This window comes from Marmota flaviventris, chromosome 6, assembly GCF_047511675.1.
Source record: "Marmota flaviventris isolate mMarFla1 chromosome 6, mMarFla1.hap1, whole genome shotgun sequence".
In the NCBI taxonomy this organism is placed as follows: Eukaryota; Metazoa; Chordata; class Mammalia; order Rodentia; family Sciuridae; genus Marmota; species Marmota flaviventris.
In genome coordinates this window covers 21,867,717-21,889,178 of record NC_092503.1, presented here as the reverse complement: position 1 = coordinate 21,889,178, position 21,462 = coordinate 21,867,717, and the positions used below count along the sequence as shown (strand labels likewise).

The 21,462-nt window shown below is 39.7% G+C and overlaps 1 protein-coding gene across 5 annotated transcripts in view; it reads left to right on the top strand.

Moving 5' to 3' along the window:
* The window catches only part of Phactr2 (phosphatase and actin regulator 2), a 135,267-nt gene that overhangs the window by 14,805 nt on the left and 99,000 nt on the right, over window positions 1-21,462 (top strand). For 4 of the 5 annotated variants that reach the window (XM_071612959.1, XM_071612956.1, XM_071612960.1 and 1 more), the window contains exon 2: window positions 7,813-7,887. The exons of the other annotated variant lie outside the window; for it this stretch is intronic. In XM_071612959.1, coding sequence (XP_071469060.1) covers window positions 7,813-7,887 — 75 coding nt within the window. The remainder of the gene's footprint in view (window positions 1-7,812; window positions 7,888-21,462) is intronic. 5 annotated transcript variants of the gene reach the window in all.

Sequence of the window (21,462 nt, the reverse complement as noted above, 5' to 3'; positions counted from 1 at the left end):
AAGTGAATGTCTGTATTGGTGTGGTAGGGCTGCTATAACAAAGGACCCCAGTCTGGGTGACTTAAAAACAGAAATTTAGTCGGGTGTCTGGTGCATGCCTATAATCCCAGCAGTTTGGGAGGCTGAGGCAGGAGGACTATGAGTTCAAAGCCAGCCTCAGCAAAAGCAAGGCACTAAGCAACTCAGTGAGACCCTGTCTCTAAATAAAATACAAAATAGGGCCGGGGATGTGGCTTAGTGGTTGAGTGCCCCTGAATTCAGTCCCTGGTACCCCCCCCCCAAATAAAAATCAAAAAAATTCATTTGCTCAGAGTTCTGGAGTCTGGAAGTCCAAGATCAAGGGGTCAGCAGGGTTACTTTTTGCTGAGGCTTCCCTTGTTGGCTTGTAGACAGCCAACTTCTCTCTGTGACCTCACATGGTTATCCCTTTGCACACAAATCTGTGTCTGAATTTCCTCTTCTTACAAGGACCCCAGTCCTATTGGATGACATCAGTCTACCCCAATTGGCTTTTAAAGAGCCTGTATCCAACTGTGGTCACATTCTGAGGTACTGGAGGTTAGGGCTTCAACATATGAATTTGGAGTGGAGAGGGACACAGTTCAGCCCACAGCTTTGTCCTTAAAACCAGTGTTCACACCAGTATGCATAGACATGTAGATTTATTGTCTTCTTTCTGGCTTCTTCAATTTCATCCCTTAACCTTTTATAGTCTCTTCCCACTCAGCCACGGTGCCATACAGGCAGTAGAGGTGAGATGAATGAGAAGATGCGCAGAAGTGACTTTCAGCACTGGAAATTAGCCAGTGTCACTAGGCGATGTCACTTTGAAAGTAAAGCCCAAGAAGTAAAGGGCATATGGGGTAAAATTAGAAAATGATATATGTGAACATCATGTTTCGGCTATAATTGTGTAGGAAATGGTGAGCAGTATCTTTTGATTGAGTAATGCTGTGAAGGAAACCAATAATAGTTATCAGGATTCCAATCCTAAGCCACGCACCTATAACCCCTGGTTCTTGGGAGGCTGAGGCAAAAGGATCATAAGTTTCAGGCCAGCCTGGGCAACTTGGCGAGACCCTGTCTCGAAATGAAAAATAAAAACGGTTGAGGGCATAGCTTAGTGGTAGAGCACCACTGGGTTCAATCACCTGTGCAGCAAAAAAAATTTTCAATCCCATTATTGTGGTCAGTAACTGTGTATGTGCCGCTTGACTGGTTTTATAATCTTCTTTGAGGTCTTGGGATGTGAGGCATTCTATTTAGAAAGTGTGTTCCCACATGTCACTCTGGGTATCCCTTTCCTTTTCTGTGTTTGATTTTTCTTACCTTGTGTGCTTTCAGTGTCTTAGGCATGTTTGATACCCAGCAGATTGACATGTCTCTTCACAAAGAGCCTCTAAAATAAGAAAGACAATGAATAGGGATGCTGGAGAATGATGGTGTTTAAACACCTGTCAGAGTAAAGCCAGAACAAGAATGCTCTTGCCAGAAAATGTAGCAGATTCACTGAGACAGGTTGGTAGTTCAAGATGACTCATATGTAGGTAATTGCATTTGTGCTCTGGCTGTACATATTGTCAGATACCTAGCAGGCTTCTCATGATGGCCTCCTAACTCTGGTTAAATTTCATAGAAACTCTTAATGGGGACAGTCAGTGGTCAGTTTGGGTGCACTGCCACATTGTCACAAGAAATGAAGGTAGTGATTTAAAAGCACATTCATCTCCTATTTCTTTTCAGTGCTGGGGATTGAACTCAGGGCCTTATGCATGCTAGGCAAGCACTCTGTTGCTGAGCTGCAATCTCAGTCTTCAAAATCCCTTATTAAAAATAGAACATGTCTCTCAAGCCATCTCAGCACAAAAGTAAGATTTGGGTGCAGCAGAGTCTAGCAATCCTCATTCCTTTGGTAAAAGGATTTAAAACCCCCAATAACCTCAGAAATTAATTTTATAGCATCTCCTTGGACCAGGAGTTGGTAGAAGTAAGTTAGACCTTGACATGACTGAGATGCAAAGCATTCCCCCAAAAGCTGCGTGCAAGACCCAGTTCTTTTGGGACCTGATCTGAATCCAGATAATGATGAGGTGGGCGTGGGGTGAGGGTGTGAGAAAGTCTTAGCCAAATTTCCATGCCTGTTTAGCTGTGCCTCTGTCATTTTAGTCTTTGAAGACATTTTGCAGATTAGAATATGCGAACATTCAATCTAAGGAAGGTTAAAAGTCACAGAACATTGGTGTTTTTCCAAGTGAGAACAATTCACTTGGATCCAAGACCCTATTTCAGATTCAAAACTTACTGTCATATGGGTTACAAATGAAGTCTTACTGTATAGAATGCAAATAACTGTAAACATTTAATTAGCAATTACTTGTAGTTTTAAAGTCTTATTTTTATTTTGGGGTATTCTAATCCTGTGGTCAGAAAGAGCACTATAAAAGGGATCATAGAAGGGGAAGGACCCAGAATAAACCAAAGCCATTTTAATAATGATTTCTTAGACAGTCTCCTGGGTAATGATTCTTGTAGTGCCAAAGTCCTTTTAGACTTAGACATCTACATTGAGTTTAACCCATTTTTTCCCTGTCACCCCTCATAAGGAACACCTATAAGAAATTTGAATTGAGGAACAAATAAACCAGTTATGGTCACTTTGAAATAAATGCCTTTAGAGTTCTAATATTTTGAAAAAAAATAATGGGTGAAGGATTAGAGCACTTGCAAAACCTATGTATTTCCACATGTATACAAATATAAATATAAAGAGTATATTAAGTTCTAGTTTATAGTTTCCAACCTATTTGAATACGCCTGTGTCAATTTTGTTGAAATATTTACAGATTGAAAACTTGAAACTTAAAGGGTTAAAAGTGGTCTTAAATGGTCTGAGGTTGATGAAATCATGGATCAAAACTTTTTTTCCCCTCTTTTCAGATTTTGACATTAGGCATATTTGGAAATGTGCAAAATGCAACTTCCTTTGTTTGGCAGCTGTAGCAACACACCTTATAAAGTGCAGCCTTTTCGAAACCCAAAAGCAACATCAACTTGTATCTGACTCAACGTAGACCGTTCCTAGTCAGATTCTCAGTACAATCCATTAGGTGTTGTATTAACCAGCATGCAGCCAGACTTTTGAATACATTGGTTTTTTTTTTTTTTCTTACATACATGACAATAGTGGAATACATTGTTTTTTGTTTGCTCATTTTCTTTTGCTCTTTCGCTTGCCTGTCTCCCTCCCTCCCTCCCTCCCTCCCTCCCTCCCTCCCTTCCTTCCTTCTTCCTTTCCTTCTTTTCTTTTTCAGCTACAAGCATTGAAATAAAACCAGCAACTTCCCAGATGGTAGGTAAGAACCAAATCTCTCGTTCTTGTAGGTCATGTCAGCCTTCTTATTCAGTTCCTTTCTTTAATGGAGGGCATTTGTGCTCCAGGGTGGTGGTGATTTCTTTTGAGTGTCAGTTGGTCTCAGTGGCTCCTGGCTATTGTCTTGAGGTTAGTGGAAGAAGCAGGTGTGTACTCTGGGTGGGTATATAGGAGTCTATTTTCCAGGGTGTTTTTGTTTTCCTGAAGACTTCTCAAAGAGCAAGAAAATGTTTGCCAAAATAATTCACTGTTCCACTCACTGATTCCAACTCATGCATAATCCACCCTCTACTTTTATACCCTAAACTCCTTGATTGCCCTTTTTCCACTTCCATATATTGTTTTTTGTGTTATCTCTATTAACCCTAGCTGCAGTCCATTCTGTGCATGAGGAAGAGACTCTGAAAGGTTGAATTAGGTTAACAGCTAGGAAGTGGAGGATCAGATTATTAAATTTATGTCTCTCTGGCCCTAGAAGCCCATGTTTTTTTCTCCACAGTACTCAGAGGTCTGGGTATATACTAAAAATGAATATTTCTTGTTTTTTAAGCATACAAAGAATCATACTGCGATGCCAAATAGCCAGAGAAATAAACAAAACACACTGTTTTCTGACTACTCTGGAAGCTTGGATATGGAAATGCCTAAGTGTGAACCATCTCCATCCATTTCTGTCTGCTGCCTGGGAGACTCGTCAAACAGCAGAGATTCAGTTCTCAGTTGAAGGGTGGGATGGGAGGTGTAGTGTGGTCTCTTTAGATTGGAACAAAAATGTGTTGCTGGTTGCCAGTCTTAAAGAAGGAGTCCTAGTGATCCAGCGTGTTATGGCACATGCTCAGCTGTTTGCCAACACTGAGCTACTGCATGAAATAACTTTATCTTTTAGTTCTACTAGATTCTCCAGCTTAAGTGAATTGAAAGTCTAAAGCATTGATTCTCAGCCAAGAATCTGTAATCATGTTTAATCAAATAATTTAATTTTAAGTAAAAAATACATTTTTAATTATGGAAAGGGAAAGGGACATGGGTGGAGAGGATAAGTGAGGATAGAAGGGAGGATGGATGTGCTTAAGATGCAGTATATTGCATGTATGGAAATGTCACAGTGAAACTCCTTAACTTGTACAGTTAATATGTGTTCATAATAAGAAACAAAGTAAACAACCAAAAGGCCATTTTAGAGTTTCTATATTGTATCATAGTTTTTTAAGAGATTCAAATTCCCATGTGTGATGCTTTAAAAAAAAATGGAAAAAACAAAAACAATTTGGATTTCAATCCAATGTAGTCAGGTAATCTCCTCTTCTGCTTTCTTTACTTTTCTTTCTTTTCTTCCTGAACTTCTCCAGTTAGGGGAAAGAAGGTAAGGACAAGAAGCATCTGAGATGCCTAATAAGAGTGTTTAGTGGAAGAAAGAACTGTTAATGGAGTGGGTGGGCATGGGATGGAGAGACTCTTGAAAAAATTCATGTTCACCGCTCATCACTGTGGGAAAACAGAAACTTCTTAAAAGATTATTTCACATATAAATTCTTCCAGCTGTTTTTCAATTATTTGTCTTTGATGAAGTGTCTTTAAATTCTACTGTAAGCAGCAATTAAGTGTTCACTTACCTGAAAAATATGTCACCCCGCCTGTACTGTTCTTATGAGTGTTAATCATCTTTCCTGCTGGCTTTGATAGTTTCCCAATTTCAAACGTTAGTGTTTGTTATATTATCTTTCAAAATGTTTGGAATTCTACAGGAAGGCACTGTTGGAAACAGTTTCCTCTGTGGGAATAGTCTAAAGACCTACTTGAATAAATCATAGCCTAGCTAGGCCAGACCCTGCAAATGATTGCTACACATGACTTACATTTTCATTTTTCAAATATTAATTAAGGACCTTCTGGGTTATAGGTATAGTATGGGGGCATCCCCAAAATGAAAACCAGTTTGTCCCTCATCTCATGGGACTCCTGATACAATGGGAAAGATTATTTTTTCTTCATAATGAGACAGTCTTTGCCCCTATTCACTTAATTACAACAACAACTAAAAATTATTTTTATGGCTTCTGGAAAAGTTGGTGAACTACATCTAGCTACTTTTGAAGTGCAGTTACGGACTTTTCCCCGCCACTGTAGCACACGGTCAACATTCCTTCAATATTAAAAATCTTAATAAAAATGATATGAGAAAAGAATTTTGGAATAAGCTCAGTGGCTGGATAGTGTCCAGATTGGATTCAGGAGCTTTCCGAGTGGTGTGATACCCAAGTCCTGCTGGTGGGACTCGTTTCCTGGAAAGCTTGCTCAACATGCATGCCATTCTAAAAAAGAACCAGAATAGGACATCCTGCAGGTGGGATCTCCTCGGTGATCCATGCGGGAGAGGAAAAGATACAAAGTCAACACTGAAGATATCATTATCATAAACTTGGTTTTTAAAAAACTAGTGGGATTGTTTCTCTCTCAAGAACATTAGGTGTACAAACTAAGGAATGTTAATCCTCAGTGACTTTTAAATAGTTTCCTATTTAATTTGAACAGGTTATTTCCACCTTTTAAGCAAATTTATGAAAATAGCCTAAAATTATGAAACCCTGGAACAATTTTACCCCCAAATTTTTACTCATAATTGGGAGACTTTTGCGCCATTCATGTCAGGGGAACTATTCTCTTGGAGTTACCTACACTCCTCTGCCCGCATTACATGCTGTGAGTCTAGGTTGGAATGAGGGTTGCTTCACTAGTGTCATCCTCCATCACTGACCATAAGCTCCCTAAGGGCAGAGATCAGCTCCACATAGAACCTTCTTTACAATGGTTGCTCAGTAAATTAATTGTGACTGAAATGCTTCCATTCCATAGTAGGCACATTTTTCTACATGGGCATCTTTTTATAGACTTCCTCCTCCTCTTCCTTGCCTTATCTGAAACCTGGCTGTCCTTGGTAGTAGCACAGCTTCTCTGATAAAGCTGTTTAATGGAGGTTCTGTGGTCCTTTGCCCCTTATACCACAGGCACCATTGACGTTACCCCAGCTTCCCAGTGCCATTTTCCACCATCTTGTTCCAGGACTGTGCACACCTTCATTTGAAGTACATTCCATCCTGCCAAGTATTCTTGCTACCATCTCCAGACTACCATCTCATCTTCCTATGCACCAGATGAGATTCAGGCTTACCCTCTCCACCTCATCTTCCTATTACTCAAAGAAACTCAGTCTCCCTGTGGCTGGTCTGGCATTCTGGCTGGTGCAGTACTGTAGCCCTTCTGTCTCATCTTCACCCTCTCCACCCCTGAGGCTCCTTCTCCTCATCCCATAAACATTCTTGAGTGTCCTTCACACTTTGTGAATTTTAAACAAACAGCAAACAGAACCTTTTCTTATACTGGATCAAACTCAATGCCAAAAAAAGTTCAAGGTTCCTTATTGCGCAAAGCCCACTTGCTCCTAAATGTAATTGTTTCTCTGAGAATTTACCCCTGGCCCTCAACAGCTGCTTTTGTTTGGAAGATTCCACCAAACTTCACTCCAACTTTTTGCTAGTGTGTCAGTAATGAATTTCTGACTGTCTATTGGACCTCTTCCCTTGGATGTCCTGCCAACACCTGAAGTTCATAATGTCTAAACACGATCTGAAGGTCTTTCCTCCAAGTCTTCTTTCCTCCTGACATCCCACTCCACCCCTGTGGAAGCTCAGGCCATGGAGTCCTCTGTGACTTCTCCAGGCAGTTCCTCGGACTCTTTCTCTGCAATGTCCCTTGGATCCATTCATCACTTTCAGCCCTTTTCCACTGCTCCTCTCCAAGTTCAGATGCCTGGGATGTTGCAGTCACCTCTTAATCGAACTACAAGTATATAAATCTGGGTGCCTTGGGAACACCACATGACAAATTGACATAAATTCTTCTCTGTGGAATCTATCTCCCGGCATCCTGCTTTCCATTGTATATGCTGCACATTTCACCTCTGCCCTGGGGAGAGAGTCCAGAGTGCTACATGTGGCCACCTCTTTGTAAAACCAGGCATGAGGACTTGGTGTGACTGCCAGGGAACTGTTGGACATGCAGACAGGGTCAGTCATGTTATATGTAGATTCTCAGGGCCCTTACTTATCCACCAGCCTTTTGACGAAAGACATTGGTTCAGATTTAATGTGTTACTTTTTAATAATATTTCTGTTACTTTCATCCTCCTTAGGAATTTTTTTTTGTCATTTTGTCAGAAGCAAAAATTTAGTCACTTACTTAAAAAATCACGATGATTTTATTGGATTTTATTTTACAATTATATGGAAGGCCTGCTGGCCTCGCTCCTGCGGTTCCATTCACCTGTGCATAGGCTCAGCACAGGCAGGGCGATCATTATCCTAACACGGGTGGATTGCAATCCTTTTTTACTTGGCTAACTGTCCACTAGAGTTACATATGGACTTTTCTTCCTTTTCACGCAGCGCACCCTCTACATACCCTGGACTCTGAGAGTCGCCTCAAGGAGATGACTAGCCTTCAAGGGAAGCGAGGTAGAGGTCGGTGGGTTCCTTAGTTTTTCTCTCTTTCATGTGCTTCCTGTCCTTCCTAAGCAGAGCTATCGCTGTCTTTGTGGAGAGAACCCTTTGCTCCTCGTGAAAGCAGCGCTCTTCAGAACTTCAAATACTGTCATTGTCACTAAAATTTATTTTTCATTGTAAAGTGACCCTTTTCCTACTCAATCGGAGTTCCTTGAACCCTCTAACGTGAGTGACTTTACTTAATCTGTTAAATATTCTGTGGCAGGTCTAGGGGATATTGTTCGTGTCAGTGAATCAGGATGTCATACAGCTGCACAAACATACTTATTCTGCAGGCCTTTTGGCCACAAGTTTAAACTCTGGAATTCTCTGTCAGTACTTGCAGGCAGATGGAAGTCTTTAGTAGCTTCTCCCCTTTGGGGGTTTAGAAAGAATGACTGCCTGTGTTAGAAAAACAAGTTTAAAAATTGATGGTATCAAACTTCTAAAATTAATACTATGGTAAATAAAGATTCTATACAATCAAAGGTAAATATAAAGTGAACAGAATAGTCTGCCTACAACCAGCATGTAATTAACTGTGTTAACACTGATTGCTGTAGAGAGCAAAAAAGTACCTGCCCTAGTTTGGATTAGTGCAAACAAGTGGTTCTGGGTAGAAATGAATTATTGTTCACTAGGGTTTCTGTCTTGCCTTCTCTTAAAATATACTCTCATCCATAACCCTTCTCCCTATTTTATACAAAGGACACTCTGGAAGCAAGCTGCTGAGTTTAAATCCCACTTACCAGCTGTGTAACCTTGGGCAAGTTGCTTGCTCTCTCTGAACTTCAATTTCCTCATCTACAAGATGGGGCTACATTAATAGCACTTACATCACAGAGTTGTAGTGATGATTAATGAGGCAATACTCATGAAGTCCTCAGAACAGGTCTTCCTGTGATCTGTAAGATTGATATACTCAGCACAAAACAATGTGAAGAATCATCGAATTGTTAAAGTTGGAAAGGCTCCTGGAGATTATTTAACCTAGTCTCCTAATTTCAGCATTGAAAAATTAGGGTCCTTGCTCAAGGTCATGGGGCTAGTTAAGTAGCAGCGTTGGATCTAGGATCCAGCTCTCTTCTTGGCTGTCCCTTAACCATCCCAGTTGGGTGGTCAAAATCCAGAATAATAACCCAGATTTACTGCCTGTGCAGATTGTGCAATGTCTCCTTCACTTTCTGTTTTACAGTCTTACTGTTAGAGCCATGAGGAGGTACTCCTAGTTCACCAGGAACTGAACTATCATATTCCAGTGAAGACAGCCTGGTAGAGGGGGACAGTACCCTGATTAGGAATCAGGTGACCTGGACTTTCCTTTTTGCCATGAGCTAACTCTTTGGGAAGCCATGTGGCCTTTTTGTGGCTTGGTTTTCTCCTCTATAGGGCCTTTATACATAGAATCGGACAATATGGAACTCCTAGGTTAAACGTGGTTGTAGTTCCCATCGCGGGTAACATTGAAATCGAGTGCTTTGGGAAATTACATTGCTCAGAACCGATATGCAGAGTAAGACTATAGGTAAAACTGTCACTATTTACTCAAAATAAACTTCTTCTCCATCTTTAGTCTTGCTTACAGGAGCTTCTATTTTTGTACCACTTCAGGGAAACCTCAAAAGCAGGTGTCAAGGTAAATGAGCTTTTCCAGAAACCTGGTAAGGGAAAGGAGATATTATTTTCATTTTCCAGGTAAGGACAGTAGTAATGATGTCCTTGCTCAAGAAAAGTCATGCAGAAGGCTCATTATTTTCAAGTTCTCTGTCTTCTGAGGTCTTGCTCAGACAGCGTTTTGATTTTGTAACTGGGTAGCTTTGCTTTGAAATGCTCACGTACTAAGATTAAGCTCCATAGATGAATCTCACAGTCCATGAAAGAAAGACACCAAAGGGTATGTCGTGTGATTCCATTAACTGAGAGTTCAAGGAAAGGTGAAACAAATCTGTGGTGATGGAAGTGGTTGTGGGATGAGGGAATGGAGGGAAGCAAGTGGGACTCGACTGGGGAATAGCACAAGGAAGATTTCTGGAGCCTGGGAATGGTGTGTGCCTTGCTCTGGATAGGGACTGCAAATGAAGAATCATTGTGTGTGTGATACTATATGTATCATGCATATTGTACGTTATACCTCAAAAATGTCTATCTATATGTTGTATTTCAAAAAATTTTTTTTGGGTGGGGAAATGCTGCATAGTATTAGTATAGTTTAGTTTTTAATCTTCCTTGTGGTACTGGGAATGGAACCCAGAGGCACTCTACCATTGAGCCACATCCCCAGCCCTTTTTATTTTATTTTGAGACTGAATCTCACTAAATTGCATGGGCTGGCCTTGGACACGCAATCCTCCTGCCTCAGCCTCCCAAGTTGCTGTGCGAATTGTGCAATGTCTCCTTCACTTTCTGTTTTATAGTCTTACTGTTAGAGTGATGAGGAGGTACTCATCGCTAGCCTGTAGAACAGTGGTGCAGAGGGCCATTTTATTTTATTTATTTATCTTTATGTGGTGCTGAGGATCGAACCCAGGGCCTTGCACATGCTAGGTGAGCACTCTACCACTGAGCCACAACTCCAGCCCACAGAGGGCCATTTTAGAGACAGACAGATGTGAGTTCTAATCCAAGCTCTGTCATCCACTGCACCTGGCTCATAGTGCTGGTTTTAATGACAGTGTACTGATCTTATTTGAGTTCTCTTTAGAGAACTTCATAGTTTCTCTCAAGTTTAGAAGGGTCAGAAATTGGTAAATTGGGACTCAAGTATGAAAGCAGCCTTAGAAGAGGAGTCTTCCTTTAGGGAGGGTAAAATGCGTTCATCATACACTGTTACAGTAATGTTTCTCACATCCTATTACATTTCTTTAAATTTAATTTAACTTCTGGTTTGCATTCTGTTCTTTTATTCTTGAGAATTTAAAAAGAGAGTAGCTAAATAATTTTTAAATGTTAACCATGATTGTTACCTTAATGCTAATTATTTTTTAAGGAAATATCTAGTGATTAAAAGTAATTTTTTGGATTAGCTAAGATCATTTCTATTTCTAAAATTCTATTATTCTCAGAGTTTTAAGAGGTAGTATACATTTATATAGAGAAAGTTAAAAAGTTCCTTTTAGAGCATTTCACATTTGACCATTTCACATGTACAAGGACATGACTTTATAATTAGTTTGTTTCTTTTTTCCATAAATATAAGTCATGTGCCGATTCTGAGCAGAGCACTATGATAATGAGAAAGTGCTTCTTGGCATTACTTTAAAAGGTCAGTCATACTTGGTCTGTTCCCCTGTGGGCTGTCCCCTCCTTAATTTCCACCTGGAAGTCTTCCTCATCTCCATGGCTGGAGTTCATGGCTCTCAGTCCCTGGGAAATATTCTTGGGACACCCAGCCAGAGTTCACTGCTTCCTCCTGGGAGCTAGCTACTCTGCTTCCACCTCTGTTCTTGGCTCACATCAGTGACCACTGGTCACATCTGCTTCCCTGATCACACTGAAGGAGCTCAGGGAGAAAATCGTGCTTGGCTGTTCCTGTGATCTTCCTGGATCTTGCACGACAAGCCACAGCCCCAAGTCGTCAAAGCTAGCCTGGAGAACAGTGGTGCAGAGGGCCATTTTATTTTATTTATTAATCTTTATGTGGTGCTGAGGATCGACCCAGGGCCTTGCACGTGCTAGGCGAGGACTCTATCACTGAGCCACAACTCCAGCCTACAGAGGGCCATTTTAGAGACAGACAGATGTGAGTTCTAATCCAAGCTCTGCCACTTGATTCAGTGTGTCACTGGAGGAAGATACCTTGTCATTATCTACTCAATAAATCTTTAATCTTTCTCATTGTAGAAATGCTACCTATCTCAAAGGTATTGTAAAAATTCGCATGAGCTAATGATTCAGGTAAAGTACTTTGTCCAGTTCCTGGTACGTAAGAAATACTAAAAACAACAACAACAAAAAAAAACATGAGCCACTATTAATTCTGCAATAATAAAGTGCTCCTGACTTTAACTCTTGGGAGACAATGAAACCTGGATGAGTCAATGAATAGCTCATTAGTAGGTGCTGCTCACTAGCCTTCCAAGCAAAGCTTAAGTCATGGAGTTTCTGTTCCTGCATCTTCCCACTCTCCTCACATCCCTGGGAGTTGAGGGATAACAAGGATGAGCTGGGAAATGCATTCTCAATAGGTCTGCAATAAACACTTAACTCCTTTAAATTGGATTTTTTTTTTTTTTTTTTTTTTTTTGGTGGTACTGGGGATTGAACCAGGGATGCTCTTCCACTAAGCCACATTCCCAGCCCTTTTAGTTTTTTTTTTTTTTTTTAAATTTTGAGATAAGGTCTCACTAAGTTACTGAGGCTGGCCTGGAACTTGCCATCCACCTGCCTCAACCTCCTGAGTTGCTGGGATTACTGGCGTGCATCACTGTACCCGCCTTAAATTGACTTTTGGCCCCAAGTAAAATTTTATTATTGAAAAGAGTTCAACTTCAATTATGTAGAAATAAAGTATAGGGAGCCTTTTTATTCCCAGATTTGTCATTCTTTGTCAGCACTCCACGAGAACATGATGTTAATCCCTGTGCGTGTGTGTGTGTGTGTGTGTGTGTGTGATCTCCGCTCTCTGGTGTGGTCTCATAACTGTAGCTGAATACTTCCTAATGTTGCAACTGGGCCCATTGTCTGCCTTTTGCAAGATGTTTAATATCCCTTAACTTTATTTGGGTTTATCACATGCTAGAAAGTGTTGAAATAGAAATATGATGACCTGTAAATGTTCTCTTCATGATGAGCTACTGGGAACTGAAAGTATTCATAAAAGCAGTTTTGGAGGGAAAGCCAGGCAGCCCTGAAACATGGTACTTTCCCAAACTCCCTTGAGCAGAAATCTTTACTCTGAGCACCCTTCAGGTCTCTTAGAGCAGTAGTCCATTGACTCCCAAGAATCTGCTAAATCTTCATGCTCCTTCCCATACATGCCGGCTGATACCAAATTTTACAATAGAAACTCTCTTTTAGAATAGTTTCAAACTTTCAGAAATGTTGAAAAGGTAGTACAGGAAGTTCTTATGAGCTTCCAACTCACTTTCTGCTATTGCTGGTATCTTATGTGTATGATACGTTTGTTACATCAAGGAACAGTCATTGGTATGTTATCACTAGCTAAACTGCACAGTCTATTAGGATTTCACTAATTTCCACCTGATGTCCTTTTGTTTGTTCAGGATTCCATTAAGCATACCACATTTTTGTCCTCATGACTCCTTAGGCTCCTCTGGTCTATGTAATTTACTCAGATTTTTCTCATGTTTAATGACCTTGACAGTTTGGAAATATACTGGCCAGGTATTTTGGAAACATCCCTGAATTTGGTGATGTCCTGGTGTCTTTCTCGTGATTACTCTGGGGTGGTGGGCTTTGAGGTTCTGTTCTCATCACATCGTATTAGCTTATTGCTGATGTTGTTGAACTGGATCCCCTTGACGAAGTGGTGCTTTTTAGTGTTCTCTTCAGTGAAGTCATTCCTTTCTCCCCTCTTTCCATACTGAACTCTTGGGAAGGAAGTCACTGTGTATGGCCCATATTTAAGGCAGGGAAGTTAAGTGTCACCTCCTTGAGAAGGGGACATTTATATAAATTACTTGGAGCTCTTCTATACAGATATAAATCTTACTCCCATATTAATTTACTTATTCAGTATTTATTTTTATCAATATGGACTTATAGATATTTATACTTTGAGTTATAACCTAATACTATACCATTTGTTTTATTTCCTCAAATTGTTCCATCTTTGGCCTTTGAGGACCAAAGATCCTCAATTCAATTTGAATTGGCTTCTGTGTTCCTCTAACAGACTCCTATCACTTAGTGTTTTGAGTCCTTCCTTATTTTCCGGCTCTGTAAGATACTGCAAGGCTCATCTAACATTTTCCCTGTTCCTCCTTTTTTTTTTTTTCTGAGAAGGGTACTGGGGATTGAACTCAGCAGCACTCGACCATTGAGCCACATCCCCAGCTCTAATTCGTATTTTATTTAGAGACCGGGTCTCACTGAATTGCTTAGTGCCTCGCTTTTGCTGAGGCTGGCTTTGAACTTGTGATCCTCCTGCTTCAGCATCCCAGACTGCTGGGATTTCAGGCGTGCACCACCATGTTCACCTTTCCTCTTATTAAAGAATGCTATTAGAAACTGTGTTGGCTTTCTGTCACTGTGATAAGATACTTGAGAGAATCAATTTAAAGGAGGATATGTTTATTTTGTTTATAGTTTTAGAGGTTTCAGTCCATAGTCAGCTGACTCCATTGCTTTTAGGCCTGTGGTAAAGCATAACATTAGCCTAGAGGATCTGGTGGAGCAAAGTTGTTGACCTCACAATGGCTGGGACGTAGAGAGTGGGAGAAAAAGAGGGAGTAGAGGAAGGGGCAAGGGACAAGATATACTCTTCAAGGGCACATGCCCAAGGACCTACTTCCTCCAAATGGGCCCCACATGTTATTTCTCTGTTTTTGTTATTATTGGGCCCCTAAGTGTCCATCACCAGCTGGGGACCAAGCCTTTAGGGACTATTCCAGTTCCAGAATCTCACAGAAACCAAGATCTGAGTCCTGCAATGTGCTCATTGCTAGTGGGATGCTATTGCTTCTAGTTCCTCTGAGAAGACAGAGCTAAGAAATACATGTGGGTGCACTCAACAAAGTCTATACACATATCTACAATCTGTCTTTCTACTGTCTCTCTATCTGGCCCAACATGAGTTCGTCCAGATGTTTCTAACTGTACTTGGTGCCTCATGGATCATTCCAGATTTCCCCACTTATCTTTTTTCTCCAGCTGGGAGAAACCTGGCTCCCACTGTTAGCCAATTACTGACTTGTTGGATCTCAGTCTACAGATGCAGCAGTTTCAGGATTTCTCACATATACCTCTCATTTTTGATTCTTTTGTTCTTTTATGTATTTTTTTCTCTCTCTCTTTCTTCTCCACTGGCCACTGCTTTTATTCCCTTAAAGGAAGTGATTTGGCCCAACACAATGTAAACTCTAGTAAGGGAGAAAGTAAAGATCTCCTTTAAAAGTGCAAGGCCAGGATTGCTCCTTGGCTGCCTTAAAAACCATTATCCAGTCTACTCTGCAATGGCTCTCAGCATCGCTCCACTCTGACCTTGCTGTCTACTTGGATCTGTGCCCAGAACCAAGTACCTTGTGTGTCACGCATCTCAAGTCATTGTTTCAGTGGAGAGAGATACCTCCTGTGAATGTAGGAAGTAAAGCCAGGGCTTCCCATTTTTTTTCTTATGATCTGTGGCCTCAAAGGGGTAAGGGGCAGAATTTTAATGGAAACATAATAGAACAGAAATAAAAAATAGAAATAAATTCTATAGTGATAATCTTAATGTTTTATGAACATAATAAATTCCAAAGATACACATACATCAAAAAAATGATAATAAAACAGCCCAGAAACTATATTTTAAGGAAATTAAGGCTGGTTTATTTGGGTATTTTTTCCCTTTCCTTAAAGCACACAGTAGGGCAGGGGGCTATCAAAGCATTATTTACCACATGATATTTCTCTGTTTTTGTTATAATTGGGCTTCAGAAATGTATTTGCATTTACCTCCAAATATTTAAGGATTTTTAGAGAAAATTGAGACCATCTTTATCATTTACTTTTTTCATAGGGGCTCTCAGCCTGCACCAGATCAGGACCAGGAAATCTTTTACTGAGATTCTAAATGATCTTTTAACTACAAAATTTGTGATATGGAATAGTATGCATAATTTGTCTTACTTTCTTGGTGACTAAAATAATTATGTGTACAGAAAAATGGATTTTAAGATAATATTTAATGTTATATCCAAAATATAACATTAAATATTACTTTAAAAACTACAAACTCTTGCTGGGTACAGTGGTGCATGCTTATAATTCCAGCACCTTGGGAGATTGAGGCAGGAGGATCTCAAGTTCAAAGCCAGCCTCAGCAAAAGTGACACACTAAGCAACTCAGTTAGACCCTGTCTCCAAATAAAATACAAAATAGGGCTGGGGATGTAGCTCAGTAGTCAAGTGTCCCTGAGTTAATCCCCAGTGCCCCCTCCCCCCAAAAAAATCTATAAACTCACACATTAAGTACATTTACCTTTTCTAAAAAGATCTGTCATTCAGTTCTCAAATCTCAAAAGGGAGAATATTCAAATATATAATATATTTTATATGATAATTATCTAGTCTCTTTTATTTTTTGGCCCATACGATCACCTTTACACTGAGGCTGTGTAATTGATGAATTTCTGTTTAAATGAAAATAAAACCTGCATATGTTCTCTAAATACTTATCATTGGGTGGTGTGGGCTTATTTCAACAGGAAAATAGATTGAGGTGTATGTGTGTGTGTGTCATTTAAGATTTTTACATTCGAATAGCTAATGACTGTATTTCAGAATATGCTATATTTAAAGTATATATCTCTGGCATGAAAAGGAAAGTCCTCATGAACCACTCCAATAATATGAAAGTGAATCACAATTAACATTGAAAACAGGAAATTTCCACTTTCATCTGGGATACATCTGGCAATTTGTTCTCTGTGTGTAAATGCGAAATTCACTAGACTTACTATGAAAGAATTTATAGAAAGATTCAAATGTGTTTTAATGATAAATTGATTCAAAAGAAAAAAATATAAAAGTATCAATGACACTACCAGTATCCTGAATGTGCAGAAAAGAGAAAAGGCAATATTTGGCTCATTAACTCAAGAGTAGGTGATAGCCCTCTTCATTTCCGTGCTTTCTGTGAAGTACAGTGGCATTTTGACTAACTGTGCTGTCATATAGTCTCCCGTTGCAAATGTGATTCACTGAAATAGCCCAACAATTATAAAAATCACAAGTGGATTCTATTCAATCAGGAAAAAGAAGTGTGTGTGTGTGTCGGGGGGGGGGGGGGGGGCACTGGTGCTAGCTCAGGCCCTTTACAGACCTGAGATAAAGATAGAACCACATAAGCCTTATCAAGAAATCAAGAAAGATAATAACTTAACCTTTGGATTTTTTTTCCCCTCATGGTGCTGGAGATTGAACCCAAGGCCTTGTGCATGCAAGGCAAGTGCTCTATCAACTGAGCTACGTCCCCTTTGTCCCCAGCCTCTGGGCTTCTTACACAGTCAAGAATTTAACATTAAGGCTTCATTTTTCACTCATCCACCCTCTCACTCCATCTCAGTAATGGCCACCTTCTGCAATCTTGGGAGTTATTTAATATGGATTTTTAAAATGTATTTTTATTTACAGGAGAAAAATAAACTGTGTTTCACTGATTCAGATGGAAAAGCAGGATTTTTGTGACACATCAGGGAAACAGATATGGTTTGGAAGATCAAGTCCCCAGTCTAGTGTGAGAAAAATGAGAACTAGATGTTTGTAGTCACAGAGATGAATTTAAGGTAGAAACTTTACTTCCACTGATTTATAATAGTCCTTTTGTATTTTACAGCATTTAAACTGTTGAAAATTAAAATCTTTTATGAGAGTATAACGTAGAGTCTCATGAAGAAGAGAAACCACACACTCACTTCCTCCCTGGGTTTGCCCCCTGGTTCACAGAAGGCCGTTGGACAGGAGCAGAAGTGAAGATTTTACTCTGTTACTGTGGCTTAGCTTCGAAATCCATCTAACCCCCTTCCCTGCCCCCACATCTCTGTTGAGTCACAGCTGAAGGTAGGGTTAGGACACTTACAGAAGCATCCCTAGTGCTGCATCTCCAGGTGACCCTAGAAATGCAACAGTCTGGTTACATCTGCCTAGATAGCACCCAAAATTAGAGTAGACCTCACTAGGAGGAGGAATGGGATTTATCCACACTCATCTGGAAGGAGAACTCACAAGGATTGAGGAGTTGGTATCTATTGAATGTCCTTTAACATTCACTTTGAGATTTTTCTTGGTTCTTGGTATGTCAAGTGATTTCCACCCCCCTTCCTGCCCCACTGGAACTTAAACTTATTTATATTATGTTACAAGACTCTAGACTTTATTGAAACCTGCTTTCATTGGCTTTGTCTGACACTTCTTCTGCCAGGCAAGCAGTGAGTGTCCCTTGTCCCCACTCCCCTCTCCCACTCCCCTGTGGAGTTAGAATCCATCTTCCCTTCTTGTTCTCTGTTGGCACACTGTGTATGGGGGTGGGGGGTCCTCATTACTGTTGGGTAGGTGTGGGACTGTCAGATACCCACATGGTCTTCAAGGACCCAAAGGGATGGTGACCTTGTTCCCAGTGGGCAGTGTTTTGACACCAGCCCAGTACTGGGAGTAACATTTGGTTATTGTGGATGGAGTGGAAATCCATGCTCCTGGGGATGGTTCATTAGCAGATGGCAGATGTGAAGGTCCTGGCTCCCTAGCTGGTCTTTTCTCACAAGACTGGATTCTGACTCCAACTCCCTCAGGGGTGTTAGGGTCCCTTGTTGGAGCCCAGTGAGAGTGCAAGTGTAGTTCCTCCACTCAACTTTTTCTGGCATGGTGGTCACAGTCCTTCTGTGATGTTTGACCACTCAGAGCAATTACCATCTACAGAGTTTCTGTCTTGCTAGGTACCCCCTTCCTTGGACCCATGGCTAGAGAGAGGCTCTTCTGACCTGAGCCCATTGGCTGTGTTTCTGGGTTGCCATCTTCTTTAGCTGCAAGTGTGGGGTGTGTAAGGCTAGAAGCAAATCTAGGGAATCTCACCGCATGCTGGTTCTTGAGTTTTGAGGTCCCAGACTGCGCTACTGTTACTTCACCTTTCACAGTCTTCTTACATTTGTTAAATATATGACATGGAGGTGATGATGTTCAGCAAGACACATAGGAATAAGTAACTGTACTCCATCTTTCTGGAAGCAGGAACACTTGCTGCAAGTTCAGCTTCTGCTTTAAAAGAAAAAAAAATTGTTTTGCCCCAACATTTTATCATAAAAGTTTTAAAAACTACAGAAAAAAATAGAAGAATGATACTCCCCCCACATATCTACCACCTAGACTCAACACAACATTTTTCTCTATTTCATTTTATTGCACATTTATCCATTTACTCATTTCATCTATTGATCCACTTATTTATCCATTTACTCATTTTTTGATGGATATAAGTACAGCTAACCTCTAAACACTTTAGCAGGCATGTCATTAATTAGATTTTACTCTTTTTATGGCTTTTCTAAGGTAAATTTTACCTAAAGTGAAATGCACAAAGTCATAAATACCATTTGGTCAGTTTTGCATAATCCAACCACTATTAAAATTCCATCACCCCCATAAGTTCCCTCAACTCCCTTTTCAATTAATTCCTACCTCCTTCTCATCCTCAGAAGGAATTATTATTCTGATTTTCTTAGGTTTTTGTTGTTGTTATTGTTGTTTGTTTGTTTTTGGCATTGTTGTTGCTTGTTTTTGCCATAAATTCATTTTTCCTGTTTTGACCTTTATATAATGGAACCACACATGCACTCTTTCTCTCTGCCCTTTCAGCACAATTTTTTTTGAGATGCATTCCTGTTGTTTGTGTCAGTGTCTTGATGTAATGGAGTTAGCAAGAGAAATAGTGATAAGTAAGCTTCCTGCATCTTCCTGGAAGTACAAAGCTTTGCTGTTCAGTTTTTGGTTTTTATTTGTTTCTCTTTTTAAATTTTTAAATTTGTTTTATTTACTTATACATGACAATGGAATGCATTTATGCATTTTGATATACCATACATAGATGGGGTATAATTTCTCATTTTTCTGAGTCTACATGTTGCAGAATCATATTGGTCATGTAGTCACATATGTACACACAGTAATAATGTCTGTTTCATTCTACTATCTTTCCTATCCCCACATCCCCTCCCCTCCTGTCACTTCCCTCTACCTAATCTGAAGTAACACTATTCTTCCCTAGTGCCCTCTGCCTTCTTGTGAATTAGCATCCGCAAATTAGAGAAAACATTAGACCTTTGGTTTTGTGGGATTGGCTTATTTTGCTTAGCATAATATTCTCCAACTCCAACCATTTACTGGCAAATGCCATAATTTCACTGTTCTTTAAAACTGAGTAATTTCCATTGAGTATATATACCACATTTTCTTTATCCATTCTTCTATTGAGGGACACCTAGGTTGGTTCCATAGTCTAGCTATTGTGAATTGAGCTGCTATAAATATTGATGTGGCTGCATTACTGTAGTATGTTGATTTTAAGTCCTTTGGGTATAAACCAAGGAGTGGGATAGCTGGGTTAAATGGTGGTTACATTCCCAGTTTTATGAGGAATCTCCATACTGCTTTCCATAGTGGTTGTACCAATTTGCAGTCCCATTAGCAACATATGAGTGTACCTTTTAACCATATCCTCACCAACATTTATTGTTGCCTGTATTGTTGATGATTGCCATTCTGACAGGAGTGAGATGAAATCTTAGAGTAGTTTTGATTTGCATTTCTCTAATTGCTAGAAATGTTGAACAGTTTTTCATATATTTGTTGATAAATTGTATTTCTTCTGTGAAGTGTCTGTTCAGTTCTTTAGCCCATTCATTGATTGGGTTATTTGGTTTTTTTGGTGTTAAGTTTTTTGAGTTCTTTATATATCCTAGAGATTAATGCTTTATTGGAAGTGCATGTAGTAAAGATTTTCTCCCAATCTGTAGGCTCTCTCCTCACATTATTAATTGTTTCCTTTGCTGAGAAGAAGCTTTTTAATTTGAATCCATCCCATTTATTGTGACTTGATTTTACTTCTTGTGCTTTAGGAATCAGATCCTAGGTCGACGTGGTGAAGATTTAGGCCTATTTTTGCTTCTATTAGGCACAGGGTCTTTGTTCTAGTGCCTAAGTATTTGATACACTTTGAGTTGATTTTTGTGCAGGGTGAGAGATAGAGATTTAATTTCATTTTGCTATATATGGATTTCCAGTTTTGCCAGCACCATTTGTTGAATAGGCTGTCTTGTCTTCAGTGAATGTTTTTGGCACCCTTGTCCAGTATGAGATTACTGTATTTATGTGGGTTTGTCTCTGTGTCCTCTATTCTGTACCATTGGTCTACAAGTCTATTTTGGTGCCAATACCATGCCATTTTTGTTACTTCAGCTCTGTAGTATAGTTTAAGGTCTGGTATTGTGATGACTCCTGCTTCACTTTTCTTGCTAAGGATTTCTTTAGCTACTCTGGGTCTCTTATTTTTCCAAATAAATTTTATGATTGCTTTTTCTATTTCTATGAAGAATGTCATTGGGATTTTAATAGAAATTGCATTAAATCTATATAATGTTTTTGGTAGTATGGCCATTTTGACAATATTAATTCTGCCTATCTAGGAGCATGGGAGATTTTCCATCTTCTGAGGTTTTCTTCAATTTCTTTTTTTAGTGTTCTGTAGCTTTCATTGCAGATATCTTTCACCTCTTTTGTTAGATTGATTCCCAGATTCTTTTGTTGTTGTTGTTGTTTTGTTTTGTTTTTTGAGGCTATTGTGAATGGAGTAGTTTTCCTAATTTCTCTTTCAGTGGATTCATCATTGATATATAGGCATGT